Source organism: Nerophis lumbriciformis, linkage group LG29, assembly GCF_033978685.3.
Source record: "Nerophis lumbriciformis linkage group LG29, RoL_Nlum_v2.1, whole genome shotgun sequence".
Lineage (NCBI taxonomy): Eukaryota > Metazoa > Chordata > Actinopteri > Syngnathiformes > Syngnathidae > Nerophis > Nerophis lumbriciformis.
Window position 1 is genome coordinate 29,774,506 of NC_084576.2, and position 25,495 is coordinate 29,800,000.

Here is a 25,495-nt window from a genome sequence, read left to right on the forward strand (position 1 = left end):
TCACAATGATGAAGTGTGTGTGTGTGTGTGTGTGTGTGTGTGTGTGTGTGTGTGTGTGTGTGTTTGTGTGTGTTCTTGTTTTTCTACCCTTCTTGAGACATCAACAAGGAAAAGTATCTTCCATATGAGGAGGTGTGGACAAGTGATGACATAAATCATGGTCCCAATAACATTGCATCTAATAGAGAATGTCTCAAATTGACTGTGTGTCGCTTTTAAAAGTGCTCCCCTTCTGGTCAACATATGAAATAACAAGTGTGTGGAAAAATTTGAAATGCTTCCCCCTCTGGTCAACATATGAAATAACAAGTGTGTGTAAGAAATTGAAATGCGCCCCCTTTGGCCAAAATAAAAATAAAAATAAAAATAATAAAAATAAATATGTATATAGAGACATACTGTAATAACATAAAGTAAATAATGAAAATTAAAAAACAATTACAAACAAAAAAAATAACTAAAAGCAATCTTTTTCCCACAATGTGTCGACTTTTTTCTTATAAAATTGGGAACAATTTCTCATATTCTTTCTGTTTCTGTAATACTGCAATATTTTCTCGTAAAATGACTACTTTTTAATGTAAAATTATTACTTTTTAATGCAAAATGGTGACATATGTCATATAAATTTTTACTTTCATCACAATATTGCCAATTTTTTAGTTGTTCATGTAAAATATACATATATCAGTATATATCCTATACTGTACATATTATGTAAGTATTACGTATATATGTTTATTTTATTTTGCTTTTAGTTTTATTTTATTAATAGTATTATTATGATATTGCCAAAATTTAAAAGTTTTCTGATAAAATTGTGACTTGTCGGGTAAAATTACGACTCTTTTCATAAAATTGCCAAAATTTAATTAAGCTTTTTTTTTGTAAAATTGTGACTGTTATTGAGTAGAATTCCAACTTTTATCATAATTGTTCAGTTTTGCTTGTAAAATCTTGACTTGCGTTGAGTAAAATTAGGACTTTTATTATAATACTGCCAAATTTCTAAGTTTTTCTTGTGAAATTGTGACCTGTTTCTTGTGAAATTCCAACTCATTTTTCACAACAAGCTTTTTTTATATTTGCATAGTATGTATATATTATTAATGTTGTAAATACTAATCTGTATATATCTAGAAAGGCTGGTCCTAAAGAGGGAGGCATTATTCGGAGGTCCCAAGAAGGTAAGAAATACAAGTGTGTGTGTGTGTGTGTGTGTGTGTGTGTGTGTGTGTGTGTGTGTGTGTGTGTGTGTGTGTGTGTGTGTGTGTGTGTGTGTGTGTGTGTGTTTAGCTACACGGTGCTCTGCCTGCCTTCGCGAGCGTAGCCCAGAGCCTCCGAGGAACGAGAAGGAAAATCAATAAATATCCCGTCTGAGTCGGAGTCGGTGGACTCGAGCACCTGTCCGATGATGGTGTCTGGGCTGGACGACTCGCTGGGCGGCGTGCAGGACGCCGCCTTGCCCAGGTCGGTCATGGTGGTCGTGGCCTCGGTGCCGTGCAGCGCTCCGGACGAGCGCAGCGCGAGGATGGACGGCGAGGACAGCGGCAGGTCGGAGGAGGCGGCGCCTGTGAAGTCACAGCGTCAGAACCTGAGTGCGTCGGCGGTAGGGATGATGTTCGAAACCGGTTCTCCCGGTTGTTCGATAAGAAAAGAACCGATTCCATGGACTCGAATCCCTTTTTGAGAACCTGTTCCCGTTATAGAGGCCACTATAGTAAAGAAAAAGAGTTGGTTCTTTATTCGAATCCCGTTCCACAGGAAATGCCCTGTGGGACGGCAATGTTATGCCCATTTGATTGTAGACTCTTACTGACACCTTGTGGCGATATGAAAATACTACGCGTCATTAGTTTGGGCACTTCCGGGTTGGCGACGTCAGTTCAGTTCATGAGACAATTGAGAAGTAGACAAGTTGCGTTAGCTCTTACAAGCCTTGGAAAAAATAAGTCTGTAAGTAAACTGTTTAACTTGTTTATGTAACTCAATATTAAGGTGGAAAGTGGTTAAATTTGATACTAAGATGTTTATTGAAAAATGATTTTTGTGCACTGTTTCAATGGATGTTTTGAGGACTTAAAATGGCTGCCAGTCGTATATTTCCACCATCGAAATAGTTTCAACACTCAGAAGTATTTGTTTGATGATAGTACTGTATATCTGTGTGAAGCTAATATTTACATATTGTGTATTACATTTCAGTATGTTAATGGAATCAATCAATCTCAATCAATCAATCTTTATTTATATAGCCCTAAATCACAAGTGTCTCATAGCTTATACATTTGTCATTGTGTGTATTTCAGTTTAAAATTGTTTTTAAAATAACAGTCCAGTGTAAGACAAAAGCAAAGATAACAAAAGACAAAGCAAGATCAACAACAATAAAGAGCCTAAATGGATTAATCTGCTTTGGAACTTTATTCATACTTGCCAACCCTCCCGGATTTTCCGGGAGACTCCCGAAATTCAGCGCCCCTCCCGAAAACCTCCCGGGACAAATTTTCTCCCGAAATTCAGGCGGACTCAGGTCCATGAGAGCAAGTTCTTGGTTTCTTATGTGGGTTTATTGTTAGGCAGTTTCATTGACGTCCTCCCAGCGTGGCAACAACACACAACAACGTTTTTGTATACCGTAAAGCAGTTCGTCTGCCGTAAACAGCAATGTTGTGACACTCTTAAACAGGACAATACTGCCATCTAGTGCATTTGATGAAAGCACTTTTGTGCGTGCCACACAGCAATGCATCATCAGAGAGGGTGTTCAGCATGGTTAGAAAAATAGTGACAGAGAATAGAACAAGGATGGACAATTCAACCCTTAACTCAACAATGAGTAGATGAGTGTTATGTGTGTGTGTATATGTGGAAATAAATGAACACTGAAATTCAAGTATTTATTTTATATATATATATATATATATATATATATATATATATATATATATATATATATATATATATATATATATATATATATATATATATATATATACATATACACATATAATAAAATAAATATATATATATATATACATATATATATAGCTAGAATTCACTGAACGTCAAGTATTTCTTATATATATATATATAAGAAATACTTGACGTTCAGTGAATTCTAGCTATATATATATTTTTATTTTTATTTTTTTTATTATATGTATATATATATATATATATATATATATATATATATATATATATATATATATATATATATATATATATATATATATATGTTTTAATAAGGTTATCCAAAAAATAGTGCTCGATACCGTGGTAGAGCGCAATATATGTATGTGTGGGAAAAAAATCACAAGACTACTTCATCTCTACAGGCCTGTTTCATGAGGGGTTCCCTCAATCATCAGGAGATTTAAAATCTCCTGATGATTGAGGGAACCCCTCATGAAACAGGCCTGTAGAGATGAAGTAGTCTTGTGATTTTTTTCCCACACATACATATATATATATATATACACACATATATATATATATATTTATTTTATTATATATATATATATATATATATATGTATTTTATTATATATATATATATATATATATATATATATATATATATATATATATATATATATATATGAAATACTTGACTTGGTGAATTCTAGCTGTAAATATACTCCTCCCCTTTTAGCCACGCCCCAACCACGCCCCCATCCCACCCCAACCACGCCCACCCCCACCCCCCTCCCCCCACCTCCCGAAATCGGAGGTCTCAAGGTTGGCAAGTATGACTTTATTAGACGTCTTGGATTGTTTGTTAGCGGTCTGCCTGTGTGTGTAGTTAGTATGTTCCAATAGCAGCAGAAGTGCACTTTTTGGAGAGCTGTATTATTTTCAGTTTTGTGCCCAAGGGACTGATTTTATTTAACACGATATTATTATTTATACACCTATAGTGATCACAGAGACAGGTTGTTTTTGTGTTACTGTATATATTTGTTTTTCTGAAAAATCCCACGTAATATACTTTGGGTAACAACAGTCAATATTTATTTATTTAAATTTTTTAGGGGGTAACAGTCAATATTTATTTATTTATTTTATTCTTATAAAATAAAAGTGAGCTTCTGTTAAACCAAATATTGTGTTTTTTTCCATATACAACAACCTATCTGGAGTCGATAAGAGAATCGATAAGGAATCGGTTCGATAAGAGGATTCGATAATGGGCTCGAACTCGATAATTTCTTATCAAACATCATCACTAGTCGGCGGCGAGGGCGACTGCGCGTGTACCTTTATACTGCGAGCCCACGCAGAGCCTGTTGGAGGCGGAGCCGGAGAGCCCGGCGTAGGTCAACGTTTGCTCCTCCAGACAGGAAATCATCTCACAGGCCGAGTGACGCCGGATCCCGCCGCTGCCGGCGGAGCCGCCGTCGGGGTCGTACTCCGCCACCGGGGTCAGCAGCAGAGGGATGTTGTAGCTCTTGGACCGTACCACCGGGTTCTTGGAGAGCTGCTCGGCAGACTTGGACCAGCCCCACTGGAGGCGCCTCTCTGCAGGGAGCGGACTTGGTCATGCATGACACCAGCAGGCGGTTATCAAACATCCGTGCACACACCTAGAACACAGCAGTGGTCCTCGCTCTGGTCTCCGGAGTAAAGTCCGTGTGTGCCCAGGTAGGGAGAGACCACTTTCTGGACCAGAGATTCCAGCCTCAGGTAGTCCTCGTTCACGCCACGCGACTCGTGGACTCCCTGCAATGACACACCGCCGATCTACATTTAAGTTCAAGTAGTCACACACACACTAGGTGTGGCAAAATTGTCCTCTGCATTTGACCCATCACCCTTGATCACCCCCTGGGAGGTGAGGGGAGCAGTGAGCAGCAGCGGTGGCCGCGCCCGGGAATCATTTTTGGCGATTTAACCCCCAATTCCAACCCTTGATGCTGAGTGCCAAGCAGGGAGGTAATGGCTCCCATTTTTATAATCTTTGGTATGACTCGGCCGGGGGTTTGAACTCACAATCTACCCATCTCAGGGCGGACACTCTAACCACTAGGCCACTTGCTCAGTGACCTAGTGGGTTTTTCTGCCAGTGGGTGCTCGGACGAGCGGTAAATCTACTTTTCTGAGGCCATGTCTACACTAACCCCTTAAACCGGGCCCTAGTGGCTCTCTGGAGCTTTTTCAAAAATGTATGAAAAATGGAAAAAAAAAATAAAATTTTGTGTTAATATGGTTTCTGTAGGAGGACAAACATGACACAAACCTCCCTAATTGTTACAAAGCACACTGTTTATATTAAACATGCTTCACTGATTCGAGTATTTGGCGAGCGCCGTTTTGTCCTATTAATTTTGGCGGTCCTTGAACTCACCGTAGTTTGTTTACATGTACAACTTTCTCTGACTTTCTAGGACGTGTTTTATGCCACTTCTTTTTCTGCCTCATTTTGTCCAACAAACTTTTAAGGTTGTGCATGAATGCACAAAGGGGAATTTTGTTGATGTTATTGAGATATATTTGGTCGATGCTAACATGCTAATTAGGCTAGCTGCATGTACATATTGCATCATTATGCCTCATTTGTAGCTATATTTGAGGTCATTTAGTTTCTTTTAAGTCCTCTTAATTAAATGTATATCTCATGACACACTATCTGTATGTAATATGGCTTTTAATTTTTTGCGGCTCCAGACAGATTTGTTTTTGTATTTTTGGTCCAATATGGCTCTTTCAACATTTTGGGTTGCCGACCCCTGCCTTAAACGAATAATTATTTACCCTAAATCCCGTTTCAGCCACACTAAACTGTCATTTAAGGCAGTGTTTTTCAACCTTTTTTGATATTTTGCATTCACCAGCAGAAATCATCATATTTTAGTGGCTTTTTCTCTTTTTTCTGTATTTTCCTGTAGCAGTTTCGTGTCTTCCTTTGAGCGATATTTCCCCACATCTACTTTGTTTTAGCAATCGAGGATATTTCAGTTGTTTTCAGCCTTCTTTGTGGGGACATTGTCGATTGTCATGTCATGTTCGGATGTGGACGCCGTCTTTGCTCCACAGTAAGTCTTTGCTGTCCTCCAGCATTCTGTTTCTGTTTACTTTGTAGCCAGTTCTGTCTTAGTTTCGTTCTGCATAGCCTTCCCTAAGCTTCAATGCCTTTTCTTAGGAGCACTCACCTTTTGTTTATTTTTGGTTTAAGCATAAGACACCTTTTTACCTGCACACTGCCTCCCGCTGTTTCTGACATCAAATTCATATTATGTTTAAAACATAATGAATTTTTTTTTAAAAAGGAAAAAATATTTTGTGACGATAAAAAATATCGATGTAATCATAGTAGTATCGACTAGATACGCTATTGTAATTGGTATCATTACAGTGGATGTCAGGTGTAGATCCACCCATGGCATTTGTTTACGTTCAGGTGAGCTATTGTATCCTCCTACGGTGTGTAGTGAAGCATGTTTAGCTATTCCTCGTCCTCCAGTGATAATGATACCTGTAAGAAACTTTCTTTATTTGTCGCCATGGAGGCCAGGATTAGTGATTTAGAAGTAGCTAAAACACTGTGGATGGATGTTAGCCGCTAGCTAGCTAGCCATGTCTTAAAGCACCTCTTCCTGAGGGCGTTTCAGTGTTATAACTTCACCTTTATCTTTACTTTTTACACCAAAATGCGTCCGTTCTCCCTTTTCTGTCTACACACTGTGTCTGCTTGTAAGTACTCTGTGTGTGTGCGCTGCCGAACATGCTCCTCTGCTCGTAAAACCAGCAATGTCACGACGTGCCCGTTAAAAAAAAAATGAGCGAACCGGTACTTTTCATACATAGCATAGTACCGTTTTTGATACACTAGTACCGCGAAACTATACTAGTACCGGTATACCGTACAACTCCTCGCTTCAATGATGTACCACAGAATCATCATTTGACTTAATAATTCACAAATAATACTGCTAATAAATAATGGCAATATGAAATAAGACTCCATATATGCAGTCAAAGTGGTGGGTGAAAAATATATTTTTACTTTAATCTAAAAAATGACAATTATTTTGCAACTTCATCCATTTCCTCTATTCAGTAGATAGGGGTGTTTATTTACTCAACTGCAGAGAGTAACACGCACATTTATTTACATACAAATCTCATTTCAACCCACTATTTTGTATATGTTTTACCCAGGAATAAACCCTAATTAATTTTGACCACTGAAGTAATATAGAATATAATATGTTTATATTAGGGCAGTCAAAGTTAACGCTTTAACTCACGCAATTAATTACAAAACATTGTCGCATTAATCATGTATGCAGTGTTCCCTCGTTTAAACCTGGGGTTACGTTCCAAAAAATACCCACTTTAAGTCAAATCTACGGAGGACAATTTTATTTTTTATTATTTTTTTTTGTATTCTTTTTTTTTTTTTTTAGACATGTATCTCGTGCGCACGAGATACATGTCTAAAAAATAAATAAATAAAATAAAATTATAAAAAATGTTTTTATTTTTTTTATAACTTTATAAAAAGATTCTAGTGCGCACGAGATACATGTCTAAAAAAATAATAAATAAATAAATAAATAAAAATTATTTAAAAAAATTCCCCCTTTGTCCCTTTAGGGGCTCCGTACAAATCCGTGTAGTAGAAGTTAATTTTCTTCCCCCGTTTTTTATGTTTTTTCGATTATTATATATTTTTTTAATTTACAGGATGTTTTTTTTTTCAATTACTGTGCATGTTTTTTCATTAACAGGTTGCTTTTTTGGTTTACAGTACTGTACAGTATATGTTTTTTCGTTTATTATATATGTTTTAAGTCTGCAAAACCCCTAACCGCACACTTTATAAACTTTTCTCAAACATTTTCTCACACTTCTCTCGTTGAAAAACTCTCAAAGTTCAAACCTTGGTGGATTTGAAAAAAAAAAGTACAGTACACTACTGTATTAAAGAATGAAACCAAAGATCAAAACCAGTTTTTTGACCTATAAATAAGCCCGGGTTTGATTAAAAAGCCCGCAGCATTTCCACACATAACCAGAGTCACACTATCTTTTTGGGCCTTAAATCATGCGCTTTTGGCTTGGTCCTGCATTATAAAGGTGCGAGAGGGCATTCCTTTCCCAAATAAGTCTCTCATCCATATTAAAAACTTGTTCAGGATGATATCCCCCACCACAGTATACATTCTGTCATGTACAGGACACATGGCATGACGAAGATTGATTGACAATGGTCTACAGTCCCTTAGCCAATCAGGACGCAGTGCACCCAATGCACATTTATACGCTGAAAAAAAAAAAAAAATCATACGACACTGTAAAAAATGACACACAAAATAACAGCGAGGCCGTGTAGCGAGGGAACACTGTATAACACAGGTGTCAAAGTCAAGGCCCAGGGGCCAGATCTGGCCCGTGACATCATTTTATCTGGTCCGCAAACACCTGGAAGTGAAGTACTTTACATTTTCTCACTAAATGTCATGGATTTTTTTCATTTTGACAGAAAAAAATATGTGTCCTGCTTGAAATTGCATGCCTTTTAAACTTTACTAGTATCCATTATTGCAACAAATATTACAGTATATTATCATACTTTCCACATGTTTTTGTCTAAATAAAAATAAATACAAATACTTAACTTTACAGCAAACTATCCATCAAATTAATAAAAATGACAATACATTTAACGTTGTTCTTTACAACATAGTGCTGTAAATTGCAAAAAACTACCGTACTACGGTTTTTTGTGTTAAAATTCTGTTGACTGTTTTTTTGTCATTGTCAATCAATATTTGTCATGCCATGTGTCCTGTACAGTACAGAATGTATACTGTGGTGGGGGATATCATCCTGAACAAGTTTTTAATATGGATGAGACAGACTTATTCTGGAAAGGAATGCCCTCTCGCGCCTTTATAATGCCAATTTTTTACTGTAAAATCTACGGTTGTTGTTTGTAACGTTGTATTACTGTAAATGGAAAGATTTGTTTTTAACGGTAGAATACAGCTAAGCAGCTAAGTTGCCAGGATTAAAAAAAGGAACTTGTACGTTTTTTTCCAGGAATGTTGTAAACACCAATGTCAATTTAACACAAAAATTCTGGTAACTAAGCTGCCAGCTTTTTTTTCGAAAAAAAATCCCCACAAAAAAAACAGCGGTACTGTTTGCCCATTTACCGTAAAATGTTGTTGCCATTTCTACATACAGCTACAAAAGTAAAACACAACAAAATTGCAATTAATAATATGGTAACACTTTAGTATGGGGAACATATTCTAAGTAACAAAGACTTAATTAGGAGTTACTGGAACATATTGTAAGAAACATAGACTTAATTTAGAGTTATTTGGTTAGGGTTAGGGCTAGAGGGTTTGGGAATGCAGAATAAGGCTTTAACAGACAGCAACATTGACAGCCATCAGACTGTATAATGCATATATTCCTTTTGACTGTGCATGTACTGTAAATGTATAATGTATTTATATTATTCACATGTGAATAATGCTGTATAATAGACTGTATTTATGTTATTCACATGTGAATAATGCTGTATAACAGACTGTATTTATATTATTCACATGTGAATAATGCTGTATAACAGACTGTATTTATATTATTCACATGTGAATAATGCTGTATAATAGACTGTATTTATATTATTCACATATGAATAATACTGTATAATAGATTGTATTTATATTATTCACATGTGAATAATGCTGTATAATAGACTGTATTTACATAATTCACATGTGAATAATGCTGTATAATAGAGTGTATTTATGTTATTCACATGTGAATAATGCTGTATAATAGACTGTATTTGTTATTCACATGTGGATAATGCTGTATAATAGACTGTATTTATGTTATTCACATGTGAATAATGCTGTATAATAGACTGTATTTATGTTATTCACATGTGAATAATGCTGTATAATAGACTGTATTTATGTTATTCACATGTGAATAATGCTGTATAATAGACTGTATTTATATTATTCACATGTGAATAATGCTGTATAACAGACTGTATTTATATAATTCACATGTGAATAATGCTGTATAATAGACTGTATTTATGTTGTTCACATGTGAATAATGCTGTATAATAGACTGTATTTATGTTATTCACATGTGAATAATGCTGTATAATAGACTGTATTCATGTTATTCACATGTGAATAATGCTGTATAATAGACTGTATTTATATTATTCACATGTGAATAATGCTGTATAATAGACTGTATTTATATTATTCACATGTGAATAATGCTGTATAATAGACTGTATTTATGTTATTCACATGTGAATAATGCTGTATAATAGACTGTATTTATATTATTCACATGTGAATAATGCTGTATAATAGACGGTATTTATATTATTCACATGTGAATAATGCTGTATAATAGACTGTATTTATGTTGTTCACATGTGAATAATGCTGTATAATAGACTATATTATTCACATGTGAATAATGCTGTATAATAGACTGTATTTATATTATTCACATGTGAATAATGCTGTATAATAGACTGTATTTATGTTATTCACATGTGAATAATGCTGTATAATAGACTATTTATATTATTCACATGTGAATAATGCTGTATAATAGACTATTTATATTATTCACATGTGAATAATGCTGTATAATAGACTATGTTATTCACATGTGAATAATGCTGTATAATAGACTGTATGTTATTCACGTGTGAAAAATGCTGTATAATACACTGTATTTATGTTATTCACATGTGAATAATGCTGTATAATAGACTGTATTTATGTTATTCACATGTGAATAATGCTGTATAATAGACTGCATTTGTGTTATTCACATGTGAATAATGCTGTATAATAGACTGTATTTATGTTATTCACATGTGAATAATGCTGTATAATAGACTGTATTTATGTTATTCACATGTGAATAATGCTGTATAATAGACTGTATTTATGTTATTCACATGTCAATAATGGTGTATAATAGACTGTATTTGTTATTCACATGTGAATAATGCTGTATAATAGACTGTATTTATGTTATTCACATGTGAATAATGCTGTATAATAGACTATTTATATTATTCACATGTGAATAATGCTGTATAATATTGTATTTATATTATTCACATGTGAATAATGCTGTATAATAGATTGTATTTATATTATTCACATGTGAATAATGCTGTATAATAGATTGTATTTATATTATTCACATGTGAATAATGCTGTATAATAGACTGTATTTATGTTATTCACATGTGAATAATGCTGTATAATAGACTGTATTTATGTTGTTCACATGTGAATAATGCTGTATAATAGACTGTATTTATATCATTCACATGTGAATAATGCTGTATAATAGACTGTATTTATGTTATTCACATGTGAATAATGCTGTATAATAGACTGTATTAATATTATTCACATGTGAATAATGCTGTATAATAGACTGTATTTATGTTATTCACATGTGAATAATGCTGTATAATAGACTATATTATTCACATGTGAATAATGCTGTATAATAGACTGTATTTATGATATTCACATGTGAATAATGCTGTATAATAGACTGTATTTATGTTGTTCACATGTGAATAATACTGTATAATAGACTGTATTTCTATTATTCACATGTGAATAATGCTGTATAATAGACTGTATTTATGTTATTCACATGTGAATAATGCTGTATAATAGACTATATTATTCACATGTGAATAATGTTGTATAATAGACTATTTATATTATTCACATGTGAATAATGCTGTATAATAGACTGTATTAATATTATTCACATGTGAATAATGCTGTATAATAGACTGTATTTATGTTATTCACATGTGAATAATGCTGTATAATAGACTATATTATTCACATGTGAATAATGCTGTATAATAGACTGTATTTATGATATTCACATGTGAATAATGCTGTATAATAGACTGTATTTATGTTGTTCACATGTGAATAATACTGTATAATAGACTGTATTTCTATTATTCACATGTGAATAATGCTGTATAATAGACTGTATTTATGTTATTCACATGTGAATAATGCTGTATAATAGACTATATTATTCACATGTGAATAATGTTGTATAATAGACTATTTATATTATTCACATGTGAATAATGCTGTATAATAGACTGTATTTATGTTGTTCACATGTGAATAATGCTGTATAATAGACTGTATTTATGTTGTTCACATGTGAATAATGCTGTATAATACACTGTATTTATATTATTCACATGTGAATAATGCTGTATAATAGACTGTATTTATATTATTCCACATGTAAAAAATACCTAAGTGTTTATTGTCTATTGTGAACAAACTGTGGTGCTGAATTTCCCCCAGGGATCAATAAAGTACTTTCTATTCTATTCTCTAATAAGAACTTAATAATGACTAATTAAGAGCCAATGTGTTACTAATTTGCATGCTAATAAGCAACTAATTAATGGTGAATATGTTCCCCATACTAAAGTGTTACCAATAAGATGTTTATTAATATTTTTACAATTGTTTCCACTAGTTTAGCTATTTCTCTTTAAATTGTGCTTTTTTTAATTTTTTTTTTTTTTTACAACGTGCCTCAGGGGTTGTAAGCGGCCCCTTGGACACACCTGATGCACCTGGCAGGAGGTAAAGAATCCCGTCACCTGCAGGACGAGCAGCATCTGCGTGACAGACGGCGGCACTCTGGCTCGGGGTCGAGACAAGGCGTCCTCCAGCTTCACGCTCAGGACGATGGTGCTCCGGAAGTGGAGCAGGGCCAGCTGACGGACCGAGGGCTCCTTCCCCTGCGTGGAGACGCCACCAATCAGACACCCGTCAGAGCCCCCTTGCTTACTCTCTGGGGAGGAGCGTCTACCTGCACCGGGTGGAAGATGGCCTGCAGCATGGAGAGCACGTCGCAGAAGAAGAAGTCCCACGTCTCCGCCAGAGAGTCCAGCAACTTCTGGCCTTCGTAGAATCTTATCTTGTCCCTCAGGATGACCATGCCTTTTGTCAGCAGCTGGTTCTGTCGCAGGGAATGTCAACAAATGTCCGTCACTGGGATATGGAGAAACATATCTACTTCCTGTTGGGATTACCTGAAGGTACTCCGTGAAGAAGGACCCCAGCTCGGTCTTCAGCAGGTGCCTGGTGGAGAAACATCTGCTTTATCGGGTGACTCATCTGGTTTACCACGTGTTATAAAACAGGTCAATCTGCCCGCGACACAAACGAGCAAAGTCGGCAGGATGGTGAGTTCCCGGCACATGGCAACCCCAGACCATCATGCCGGCAACGTTCCCTCTAAGACAGTATTTTTCAACCTTTTTTCCTAGCTTTTCCTCGTATCTTTCTTCCTAAGTCATTTCCTAAGAGGAGTCCTTTCAAATTCATGACGTGTTCTTAAACGGTCAAATTGTTCCCACTTGCTGTTCTTAAGTTGCTGAATGCAAAATGGTTAGCGCGTGCGTGTCTATCATAATTTGCATATGAACACGCCCTTATTTCCCCAATATGCACATGTAAACACCCTTAATTCCGTAATTTTGACTTTTTTGGTGTTTTCCTGTGAGTAGTGTTTTAGTTCTTGTCTTGCGCTCCTATTTTGGTGGCTTTTTCGGGGGGTATTTTCCTGTAGCAATTTCATGTCTTCCTTTAAGCGATATTTCCCGCATCTACTTTGTTTTAGCAATCAAGAATATTTCAGTTGTTTTTATCCTTCTTTGCAGCAATAACTTCCTAACTTTTCCTTGTATCTTTCTTACTGAGTGATTTCCTAAGAGGAGTCCTTTCAAATTCATGACGTGTTCTTAAACGGCCAAATTGTTCCCACCTGCTGTTCTTAAGTTGCTGAATGCCAAATGGTTAGCGCGTGCGTGTCTATCATAATTTGCATATAAACACGCCCTTATTTCCCCAATATGCATATGTAAACATGCTTAATTCCATATTTTTGACTTTTTTGGTGTTTTCCTGTGTAGTGTTTTAGTTCATGTCTTGCGCTCTTATTTTAGTGGCTTTTTCTCTTTTTTGGGGGGTATTTTCCTGTAGCAGTTTCATGTCTTCCTTTGAGCGATATTTCCCGCATCTACTTTGTTTTAGCAATCGAGAATATTTCAGTTGTTTTTATCCTTCTTTGCAGCAATAACTTCCTAACTTTTCCTCGTATCTTTCTTCCTAAGAGGAGTCCTTTCAAATTCATGACGTGTTCTTAAACGGCCAAATTGTTCCCACCTGGTGTTCTTAAGTTGCTGAATGCCAAATGGTTAGCGCGTGCGTGTCTATCATAATTTGCATATAAACACGCCCTTATTTCTCCAATATGCACATGTAAACACCCTTAATTCCGTAATTTTTAATTTTTTGGTGTTTTCCTGTGTGTAGTGTTTTAGTTATTGTCTTGTGCTCCTATTTTGGTCGCTTTTTCTCTTTTTTTGGTATTTTCCTGTAACAGTTTCATGTCTTCCTTTGAGCGATATTTCCCGCATCTACTTTGTTTCAGCAATCGAGAATATTTCAGTTTTTTTATCCTTCTTTGTGGGGACAGTGGGCCCCATTCAGCAATAAGTTCCTAACTTTTCCTCGTTTTTTTTCTGCTAAGTGATTTCCTAAGAGGAGTCCTTTCAAATTCATGACGTGTTCTTAAACGGTCAAATTGTTCCTACCTGCTGTTCTTAAGTTGCTGAATGCCAAATGGTTAGCACGTGCGTGTCTATCATAATTTGCATATAAACACGCCCTTATTTCCCCAATATGCACATGTAAACACCCTTAATTCCGTAATTTTGACTTTTTTGGTGTTTTCCTGTGTTGTGTTTTAGTTCATGTCTTGCGCTCCTATTTTAGTGGCTTTTTCTCTTTTTTGGGTATTTTCCTGTAGCAGTTTCATGTCTTCCATTGAGCGATATTTCCCGCATCTACTTTGTTTTAGCAATCGAGAATATTTCAGTTGGTTTTATCCTTCTTTGCAGCAATAACTTCCTAACTTTTCCTCGTATCTTTCTTCCTAAGAGGAGTCCTTTCAAATTCATGACGTGTTCTTCAACGGCCAAATTGTTCCCACCTGCTGTTCTTAAGTTGCTGAATGCCAAATGGTTAGCGCGTGCGTGTCTATCATAATTTGCATATAAACACGCCCTTATTTCTTCAATATGCATATGTAAACATGCTTGATTCCGTAATTTTGACTTTTTTGGTGTTTTCCTGTGTAGTGTTTTAGTTCTTGTCTTGCGCTCCTATTTTGGTGGCTTTTTCTCTTTTTTGGGGGGTATTTTCCTGTAGCAATTTCATGTCTTCCTTTAAGCGATATTTCCCGCATCTACTTTGTTTTAGCAATCGAGAATATTTCAGTTGTTTTTATTCTTCTTTGCAGCAATAACTTCCTAACTTTTCCTTGTATCTTTCTTCCTGAGTGATTTGCTAAGAGGAGTCCTTTCAAATTCATGACGTGTTCTTAAACGGCCAAATTGTTCCCACCTGCTGTTCTTAAGTTGCTGAATGCCAAATGGTTAGCGCGTGCGTGTCTATCATAATTTGCATATAAACACTCCCTTATTTCCCCAATATGCATATGTAAACACCCTTAATTCCGTAATTTTGACTTTTTTGGTGTTTTCCTGTGTGTAGTGTTTTAGTTCTTGTCTTGCGCTCCTAATTTGGTGGCTTTTTCTCTTTTTTTGGTATTTTCCTGTAGCAGATTCATGTCCTCCTTTGAGCGATATTTCCCGCATCTACTTTGTTTTAGCAATCAAGAATATTTCAGTTTTTTTTATCCTTCTTTGTGGGGACAATGGGCCCCATTCAGCAATAAGTTCCTAACTTTTCCTCGTATCTTTCCTCCTAAGTGATTTCCTAAGAGGAGTCCTTTCAAATTCATGACGTGTTCTTAAACGGCCAAATTGTTCCCACCTGCTGTTCTTAAGTTGCTGAATGCCAAATGGTTAGCGCGTGCGTGTCCATCATAATTTGCATATAAACACGCCCTTATTTCCCCAATATGCACATGTAAACGCCCTTAATTCCGTAATTTGCATAGGTAAATGCAATGCATGCATGTATGCTCCTATTTTAGGTGTCAACTGCATGGAAACGCCTCGACCGTACCTGACGCCTTCGTTGAGAGCGTAAAGTTCGTTGTCAGCCAAACCTTTCTTCTGGAAGACTGCGATGACGGCGTTGTGGATACTGCAACAACAAAAAATACCGCTTTAAAACGCAGAAAAACATGTAAATGAGGTTGTAAAGTGTGTAATAACCTGTAATTAATCTTGATTCATCCAAATTCAAATATGTGAATAATCTGAGTTTTTTTAACTCCTTTAACAGCACTAATTAAAATGTTAAGGTTTTTTTTAAGTTAATTTAAATCATGCAAGTCAGTAATAATATGTTATTAATCATGATGAATCCAAATAAAAAAACATTTTTATTTTTTTATTATCGTTTGACAAGTCAAAATATTAAGTTTTGCAAAAAAGTTAATTTAAATTATGCAAGCAAGTAATAACCTGTGATTAATCGTGATTAACTCAAATTTAAAAATTTGATTAATCTGATTAAAAAAAAAATAAGTTTGACAATATAAGTAAAAAATTTAAAAAAATTAAAATTAATTTAAATTATGCAAGCCAGTAATAACCTGTGATTAATCATGATTAATCCAAATTTAAAAAATGTGATCAATCTGATTTTTTTTAAATAATTGTTTGACAGCACAAGTCAAAATATTAAGATTTTTTTTAAGTTAATTTAAATTATGCAAGCGAGTTATAACCTGTGATTAATCGTCCATCCATCCATTTTCTACCGCTTATTCCCTTTTGGGGTCGCGGGAGGCGCTGGAGCCTATCTCAGCTACAATCGGGCGGAAGGCGGGGTACACCCTGGACAAGTCACCACCTCATCGCAGGGCCAACACAGTGATTAACTCAAATTTAAAAATTTGATTGATCTGATTTTTTTTTAAATAATAGTTTGACAGTATAAGTAAAAAATAAAAAACATTTAAAATTCATTTAAATAATTCAAGTGAGTTATAACCTGTGATTAATCATGATTAATTCAAATTTTAAAAAATGTGATACATCTGATTTTTTTTAATAGACCTTTGACCACAAGTCAAAATATTAGGCTTTTTTAAAGTTAATTTAAATTATGCAAGCAAGTTATAACCTATGATTAATCCAAATGTTAAAAATGTGATCAATCTGATTTTTTTTAAATACTCGTTGACAGCACATGTCAAAAATATTAAGGGTATTTTTAAAGTTAATTTAAATTATGCAAGCGAGTTATAAATTGCGATTAATCGTGATTAATCCAAATTCAAAAATGCGATTAACCTGATTTTTGTATTTATTTATTATCGTTTGACAGCACAAGTCAAAATATTAAGTTGTGCGAAAAAGTAAATTTAAATTATGCAAGCCAGTAATAACCTGTGATTAATCATGATTAATCCAAATTTAAAAAATGTGATCAATCTGATTTTTTTTAAATAATTGTTTGAGAGCACAAGTCAAAATATTAAGATTTTTTAAAAGTTAATTTAAATTATGCAAGCGAGTTATAACCTGTGACTAATCGTGATTAACTCAAATTTAAAAATTTGATTAATTTGATTTTTTTTTTAATAATAGTTTGACAGTATAAGTAAAAAATTTAAAAAAAAAAAATTTAATTTAAATAATTCAAGTGAGTTACAACCTGTGATTAATAATGATTAATTCAAATTTTAAAAAATGTGATACATCTGATTTTTTTTAATAGACCTTTAACAACAAGTCAAAATATTAGGCTTTTTTAAAGTTAATTTAAATTATGCAAGCAAGTTATAACCTATGATTAATCATGATTAATCCAAATGTTAAAAATGTGATCAATCTGATTTTTTTTAAATAATTGTTTGACAGCACAAGTCAAAATATTAAGATTTTTTAAAAGTTAATTTAAATTATGCAAGCGAGTTATAACCTGTGACTAATCGTGATTAACTCAAATTTAAAAATTTGATTAATTTGATTTTTTTTTTTTAAATAATAGTTTGACAGTATAAGTAAAAAATTAAAAAAAATTAAAATTAATTTAAATAATTCAAGTGAGTTATAACCTGTGATTAATAATGATTAATTCAAATTTAAAAAAATGTGATACATCTGATTTTTTTTTAATAGACCTTTAACAACAAGTCAAAATATTAGGCTTTTTTAAAGTTAATTTAAATTATGCAAGCAAGTTATAACCTATGATTAATCATGATTAATCCAAATGTTAAAAATGTGATCAATTTGATCTTTTTTTTTTATATACTCGTTTGACAGCACAGGTCAAAAAAATTAAGGGTATTTTTAAAGTTAATTTAAATTATGCAAGCGAGTTATAACCTGTGATTAATCATGATTAATCCAAATGTAAAAATGTGATAATTTTGATATTTTAAAAATAATCATTTGACAACACAAGTTAAAATATTATGGGGTTTTTCCGTTAATCTAAATTATGCAAGCAAGTTACAACCTGTGATTAATCATGATTAATCCAAATTTACAAAACATGATCAATCTGATTTAAAAAAAATAATCGTTTGACAGCACAAGTCAAAAATATTAAGGGTATTTTTAAAGTTAATTTAAATTATGCAAGCGAGTTATAACCTGTGATTAATCATGAATAATCAACATTTTAAAGATGTGATCAATCTGATTTTTTTTTCTAAAATAATCCTTTGACAACACAAGTCAAAATATTTGATTTTTTTTACTTTAATCTAAAAAATGCAAGCAAGTAATAACCTGCGATTAATTGTGAATAATCCAAATGTTAAAAATGTGATCAATCTGATTTTTTTTAAATACTTGTTGACAGCACATGTAAAAAATATTAAGGGTATTTTTAAAGTTAATTTAAATTATGCAAGCGAGTTATAAACTGCGATTAATCGTGATTAATTCAAATTCAAAAACGTGATCATTCTGATATTTTTAAAATAATCGTTTGACAACACAAGTCAAAATAATAGTTTTTTTTTTTAGTTAATTTAAATTATGCAAGTGAGTTATAACCTGTGATTAATCATGATTAATCCAAATTTAAAAAATATGATCAATCTGATTTAAAAAATAATAATCGTTTGACAGCACAAGTCAAAAATATTAAGGGTATTTTTAAAGTTAATTTAAATTATGCAAGCGAGTTACAACCTGTGATTAATCATGATTAATCCAAATTTACAAAACATGATCAATCTGATTTAAAAAAAATAATCGTTTGACAGCACAAGTCAAAAATATTAAGGGTATTTTTAAAGTTAATTTAAATTATGCAAGCGAGTTATAACCTGTGATTAATCATGAATAATCAACATGTTAAAGATGTGATCAATCTGATTTTTTTTTCTAAAATAATCCTTTGACAACACAAGTGAAAATATTTGATTTTTTTTACTTTAATCTAAAAAATGCAAGCAAGTAATAACCTGGGATTAATTGTGAATAATCCAAATGTTAAAAATGTGATCAATCTGATTTTTTTTAAATACTCGTTGACAGCACATGTCAAAAATATTAAGGGTATTTTTAAAGTTAATTTAAATTATGCAAGCGAGTTATAAACTGCGATTAATCGTGATTAATCCAAATTCAAAAATGCGATTAACCTGACTTTTTTTTTTTATCGTTTGACAGCACAAGTCAAAATATTAAGTTGTGCAGAAAAGTTAATTTAAATTATGCAAGCAAGTAATAACCTGTGTTTAATCATGATTAATCCAAATTTAAAAAATGTGATCAATCTGATTTTTTTTAAATAATTGTTTGACAGCACAAGTCAAAATATTAAAAAAATGTTTTAAGTTAATTTAAATTATACCAGCGAGTTATAACCTGTGATTAATTGTGATTAACTCAAATTTAAAAATTTGATTAATCTGATTTAAAAAAAAATAATAGTTTGACAGTATAAGTAAAAAATTAAAAATAAATAAAATTAATATAAATATAAATAATTCAAGTGAGTTATAACCTGTGATTAATCATGATTAATTCAAATTTAAAAAAATGTGATACATCTGATTTTTTTTTTAATAGACCTTTGACAACAAGTCAAAATATTAGGCTTTTTTAAAGTTAATTTAAATTATGCAAGCAAGTTATAACCTATGATTAATCATGATTAATCCAAATGTTAAAAATGTGATCAATCTGATTTTTTTAAAATACTCGTTGACAGCACATGTCAAAAATATTAAGGGTATTTTTAAAGTTAATTTAAATTATGCAAGCGAGTTATAAACTGCGATTAATCGTGATTAATCCAAATTCAAAAATGCGATTAACCTGATTTTTTTTTTTTATTATTGTTTGACAGCACAAGTCAAAATATTAAGTTTTGCAAAAAAGTTCATTTAAATTATGCAAGCAAGTAATAACCTGTGATTAATCATGATTAATCCAAATTTAAAAAATGTGATCAATCTTTTTTTTTTTTTAATAATTGTTTGACAGCACAAGTCAAAATATTAAGATTTTTTTTAAGTTAATTTAAATTATGCAAGCGAGTTATAACCTGTGATTAATCGTGATTAACTCAAATTTAAAAATTTGATTAATCTGATTTTTTTTTTAAATAATAGTTTGACAGTATAAGTAAAAGATAAAATAAAATTAAAATTAATTTAAATAATTCAAGTGAGTTATAACCTGTGATTAATCATGATTAATTCAAATTTTAAAAAATGTGATACATCTGATTTTTTTTTTTAATAGACCTTTGACAACAAGTCAAAATATTAGGCTTTTTTTAAGTTAATTTAAATTATGCAAGCAAGTTATAACCTATGATCAATCATGATTAATCCAAATGTTAAAAATGTGATCAATCTGATTTTTTTTAAATACTCGTTGACAGCACATGTCAAAAATATTAAGGGCATTTTTAAAGTTAATTTAAATTATGCAAGCGAGTTATAAACTGCGATTAATCGTGATTAATCCAAATTCAAAAATGCGATTAACCTGATTTTTTTTTATTATCGTTTGACAGCATAAGTCAAAATATTAAAAACATTTTTTAAGTTAATTTAAATTATGCAAGCGAGTTATAACCTGTGATTAATCGTGATTAACTCAAATTTAAAAATTTGATTAATCTGATTTAAAAAAATAATAATAGTTTGACAGTATAAGTAAAAAATACAAAATAAAGTAGTATTTTTAAAGTTAATTTAAATTATGCAAGCGAGTTATAAACTGCGATTAATCGTGATTAATTCAAATTCAAAAATGTGATCATTCTGATATTTTTAAAATAATCGTTTGACAACACAAGTCAAAATATTAGGTTTTTTTTTTAGTTAATTTAAATTATGCAAGTGAGTTATAACCTGTGATTAATCATGATTCATCCAAATTTAAAAAATATGATCAATCTGATTTAAAAAATAATAATCGTTTGACAGCACAAGTAAAAAATATTAAGGGTATTTTTAAAGTTAATTTAAATTATGCAAGCGAGTTACAACCTGTGATTAATCATGATTAATTCAGATTCTAATAAACAATTGAGGGCTTTTAGAAAAGGGGCTAGAGGCGTAACAGAGGGTGTCCGCTGTGTGCGAGGCAATCGTCGCTGTTCAAAAGGTGTTGGAGGAGGCTGGATGGTGCAAACGTGTCTTTTGTTCTGTGCAAAAGGCACAGAGAAGCTCCTATTTCAGTCCCCACCTTGCAACTGGAACCAGATATAAAAAACGGGCTCAAATGTGACTACTTTTGCAATTTGCTGTACCTGTTCCAGGTGGCGTTGGCGCCGGCCCGCTTCTGTTTCTCCCCCCTGTCCTCCGGTGAACCCTTCTCGCTCTTGCCCAGGTCGCTGAGGCTGGGCGAGCTCATCAGCTTGAGCCGGTGCAGAGTCCTCATGGAGGGGGAGAGAGAGAGACCAGAGCATGCCAGCTAAGAACCGGAGTAAAGTAGGACAGGGCGACGCAAGACAGAGAGCTTGTTTTAAAAAAAGAGCAGAGTGTGGGCGGGGCAGAGATGGAAAATGGGCGTGGCCCCGCTTGCCCCCGAGGTCTTGGATGAGGAGAGAACAGCGACGGGGTTCCCAAACAATGCCACCTTTGATGCCAACAAATATTTATGCGGCACGCAGATGCCAGTGGAAGTGCGGGGTGAGCAGAGTGCTGGTCACTGTGCGGCCAGGACCAGGAACAGGAGAAGAAGTCACAACAACAACAACAACTAGATGAAGTTGAAGTGAAATGCTGACAGAATGTAGTATGAATGTAAGAATAGTTTGAATGTTGGAATGGTTTGAATCATTGGCGTTGTTAGGCCTATTTTAGGGGGGCTCAAGCCCCCCTAATATATTCTTAAGCCCCCCTAAATAATCTGGTGTTATATACAGGTAAAAGCCAGTAAATTAGAATATTTTGAAAGACCGACACCAGCAGATGACATGGCACCCCAAACCATCACTGATGGTGGAAACTTTACACTAGACTTCAGGCAACGTGGATCCTGTGCCTCTCCTGTCTTCCTCCAGACTCTGGGACCTCGATTTCCAAAGGAAATGCAAAATTTGCATGGTTGGGTGATGGTTTGGGGTGCCATGTCATCTGCTGGTGTCGGTCCACTCTGTTTCCTGAGATCCAGGGTCAGCGCAGCCGTCTACCAGCAAGTTTTAGAGCACTTCATGCTTCCTGCTGCTGACCTGCTCTATGGAGATGGAGATTTCAAGTTCCAACAGGACTTGGCGCCTGCACACAGCGCAAAATCTACCCGTGCCTGGTTTACGGACCATGGTATTTCTGTTCTAAATTGGCCCGCCAACTCCCCTGACCTTAGCCCCATAGAAAATCTGTGGGGTATTGTGAAAAGGAAGATGCAGAATGCCAGACCCAAAAACGCAGAAGAGTTGAAGGCCACTATCAGAGCAACCTGGGCTCTCATAACACCTGAGCAGTGCCAGAAACTCATCGACTCCATGCCACGCCGCATTAACGCAGTAATTGAGGCAAAAGGAGCTCCAACCAAGTATTGAGTATTGTACATGCTCATATTTTTCATTTTCATACTTTTCAGTTGGCCAACATTTCTAAAAATCCCTTTTTTGTATTAGCCTTAAGTAATATTCTAATTTTGTGACACACGGAATTTTGGATTTTCATTTGTTGCCACTTCAAATCATCAAAATTAAATGAAATAAACATTTGAATGCATCAGTCTGTGTGCAATGAATAAATATAATGTACAAGTTACACCTTTTGAATGCAATTACTGAAATAAATCAAGTTTTTCAAAATATTCTAATTTACTGGCTTTTACCTGTATATATTATATATTAATTTTATTTTTACAAATACATGCCGACATATTCATTATAAAGTGGTCCGAATATGAGTTTAAATAAATAATAATATAACCTGTCATTATTCACTCAGTTTCCCCTCACTTCGTAGCGTAAGGTAGAGAGCCCCTTTAGTGTGTCGGTATCCAATCCATTCCACTTGTTCATATAGAAAATGCCCACGTCACTCAAAATCCAGTCCGCATTTTCTATGCGACCTTGCTTGCGGTCCTTGGATTTGTTCATATAGAAAATGCCCACATCACTCAAAATCCAGTCCGCATTTTCTATGCGACCTTGCTTGCGGTCCTTGGACTTGTTCATATAGAAAATGCCCACATCACTCAAAATCCAGTCCGCATTTTCTCTGCGACATTGCTTGCGGTCCTGCAGGTGTACGAAGCACATTAGCACACAGCACTGCAGAACAAGAACGTGAACGGATGCAAAATGGACATAAGAAACTTTTTCAAGAAAGTAAGTATTCATCACTGCTTGTAGTAAAATGTATTAGCTCCACTTTACACCAGGTCTGTGTTTGACAAAAAGTTGACATTCCCGCTCTAAAACAATGCTGCTACTTAGTTAGCCTGAAAAGCATCATGAAGGTCCCGGTTATTTATAAAGTTAAATGTGCACTCTATTTTTACCATTTGCTATCTTTGGGGTTACTTCCTTCTGGAGCATCAGCTGTGTTTCTCACTTTACACATGGAGGAGAACAGGAGCTGAGCTCATTCACGTATGACTATCATCAGTAGATAATAATAATCATCATGCAAGTAATTGGTTCTTGTTGATGCTGTAAACAAAATGTCACTGTGCAAACCCATGTTTGTTGTTGTACTGAACACAGATTGAAAATAAACCGACTGAAATAATAATAATAACAATGAATCATTTCTAAGTCTTTGTTAGCCGTTTGTGAAGTTTTGTGCTCGTGCCCTACGTTCGCACGCATCCTGTGCATCTCCTGGGGGCTAAGCCCCCCCTGTCCTTAAAAGCTAGTGACGCCCCTGGTTTGAATGTTGAAGAGTTTGAATTTCCAGGAAGAACGGAATTTGGTTTGGAACTTAGGAAAGTGTTAGTTTGAATGTCCACGGTGAGTGGAATGTGTTGATGTTGGAGTGGTTTGAATCAGTTGAAAAATGTGGCAATTGTGGAAGTGTGAAAAATGGCCCTAAAACCGGAAATTTTTTCCAGTTCAAAAAACAACTTCGTTTTTTGTCTTGATTAAAGGCCTACTGAAATGCAATTTTCTTATTTAAACGGGGATAGCAGATCCATTCTGTGTCATACTCGATCATTTCGCGATATTGCCATATTTTTGCTGAAAGGATTTAGTAGAGAACATCGACGATAAAGTTCGCAACTTTTGGTCGCTAATAATAATGATTTCAAAGCAAGTTATCCATCAAATTGTGCAATGTAAAAGTAGCAATAGATTTCATTGTCAAATTTTTTGAAATTTACTGTGGTTTTTACAGCATTTTTCTCTAAATGAAAAAAACAGTACTTTTTTTTTTTACTGTAATAAACTGTGGTGCCGTTTTGGTATTTACAGTAATACATTGAAAATACCACAGTTCGCTGTAAAAAACACACACAAAAAACTGGCAACTCAGGTGCAAAAATTTTACTGTAAAATGGCTTTTTTTTTTTTTTTACAGTAAAAAAAGAAATGTACATTTTACAGCAAAATTCTGACAACGGAGCTGCCTTTTTTTTTTTTTTTACCATAAAAACGGCATTACTGTTTTTCCATTTAGAGTAATATACACTACATTTTGAGGTGAAATTACTGCAATTTACCATATTTTTTTTTTACATTTTAGGGAAAAAAAAACAAAAAACGAATAAAATGCATTAAAAATGGTGTAAAAATAGTATTCACTGTTAGAAGCGGCCCTCTGGGGCCAAACATAACTGCAATGTGGCCCTCAGTGAAAACCACTTTTACATCTCTAGTGTGGTCTAGTGTGACTAATATATGGGGGGAAAAAATTATTCTTAAATTTAGTGGGTGCGGCTTATATAGTCAGGAAAATACAGTAAATGAAGCGTTGTTGACAGTTTTTGGTAGAAGGATTTATCATGCATTGTTAGCCGCCACCTACTAGTGTGTCCATGATGATGACTTCTG

General features: G+C 33.9%; 1 protein-coding gene across 1 annotated transcript in view; it reads right to left on the reverse strand.

Moving 5' to 3' along the window:
• Positions 1-332: 332 nt before the first annotated feature.
• prr5a (proline rich 5a (renal)) overlaps positions 333-25,495 on the reverse strand; it is a 37,348-nt gene continuing 12,185 nt past the window's right edge. Inside the window, exons 3-10 of the mRNA XM_061924543.1 lie at positions 21,794-21,919; positions 16,118-16,198; positions 13,114-13,162; positions 12,891-13,040; positions 12,679-12,819; positions 4,589-4,724; positions 4,263-4,523; positions 333-1,571 (exon numbers count right to left, since the gene is read on the reverse strand). Coding sequence (XP_061780527.1) covers positions 1,297-1,571; positions 4,263-4,523; positions 4,589-4,724; positions 12,679-12,819; positions 12,891-13,040; positions 13,114-13,162; positions 16,118-16,198; positions 21,794-21,919 — 1,219 coding nt within the window. The 3' untranslated portion in view covers positions 333-1,296. The remainder of the gene's footprint in view (positions 1,572-4,262; positions 4,524-4,588; positions 4,725-12,678; positions 12,820-12,890; positions 13,041-13,113; positions 13,163-16,117; positions 16,199-21,793; positions 21,920-25,495) is intronic.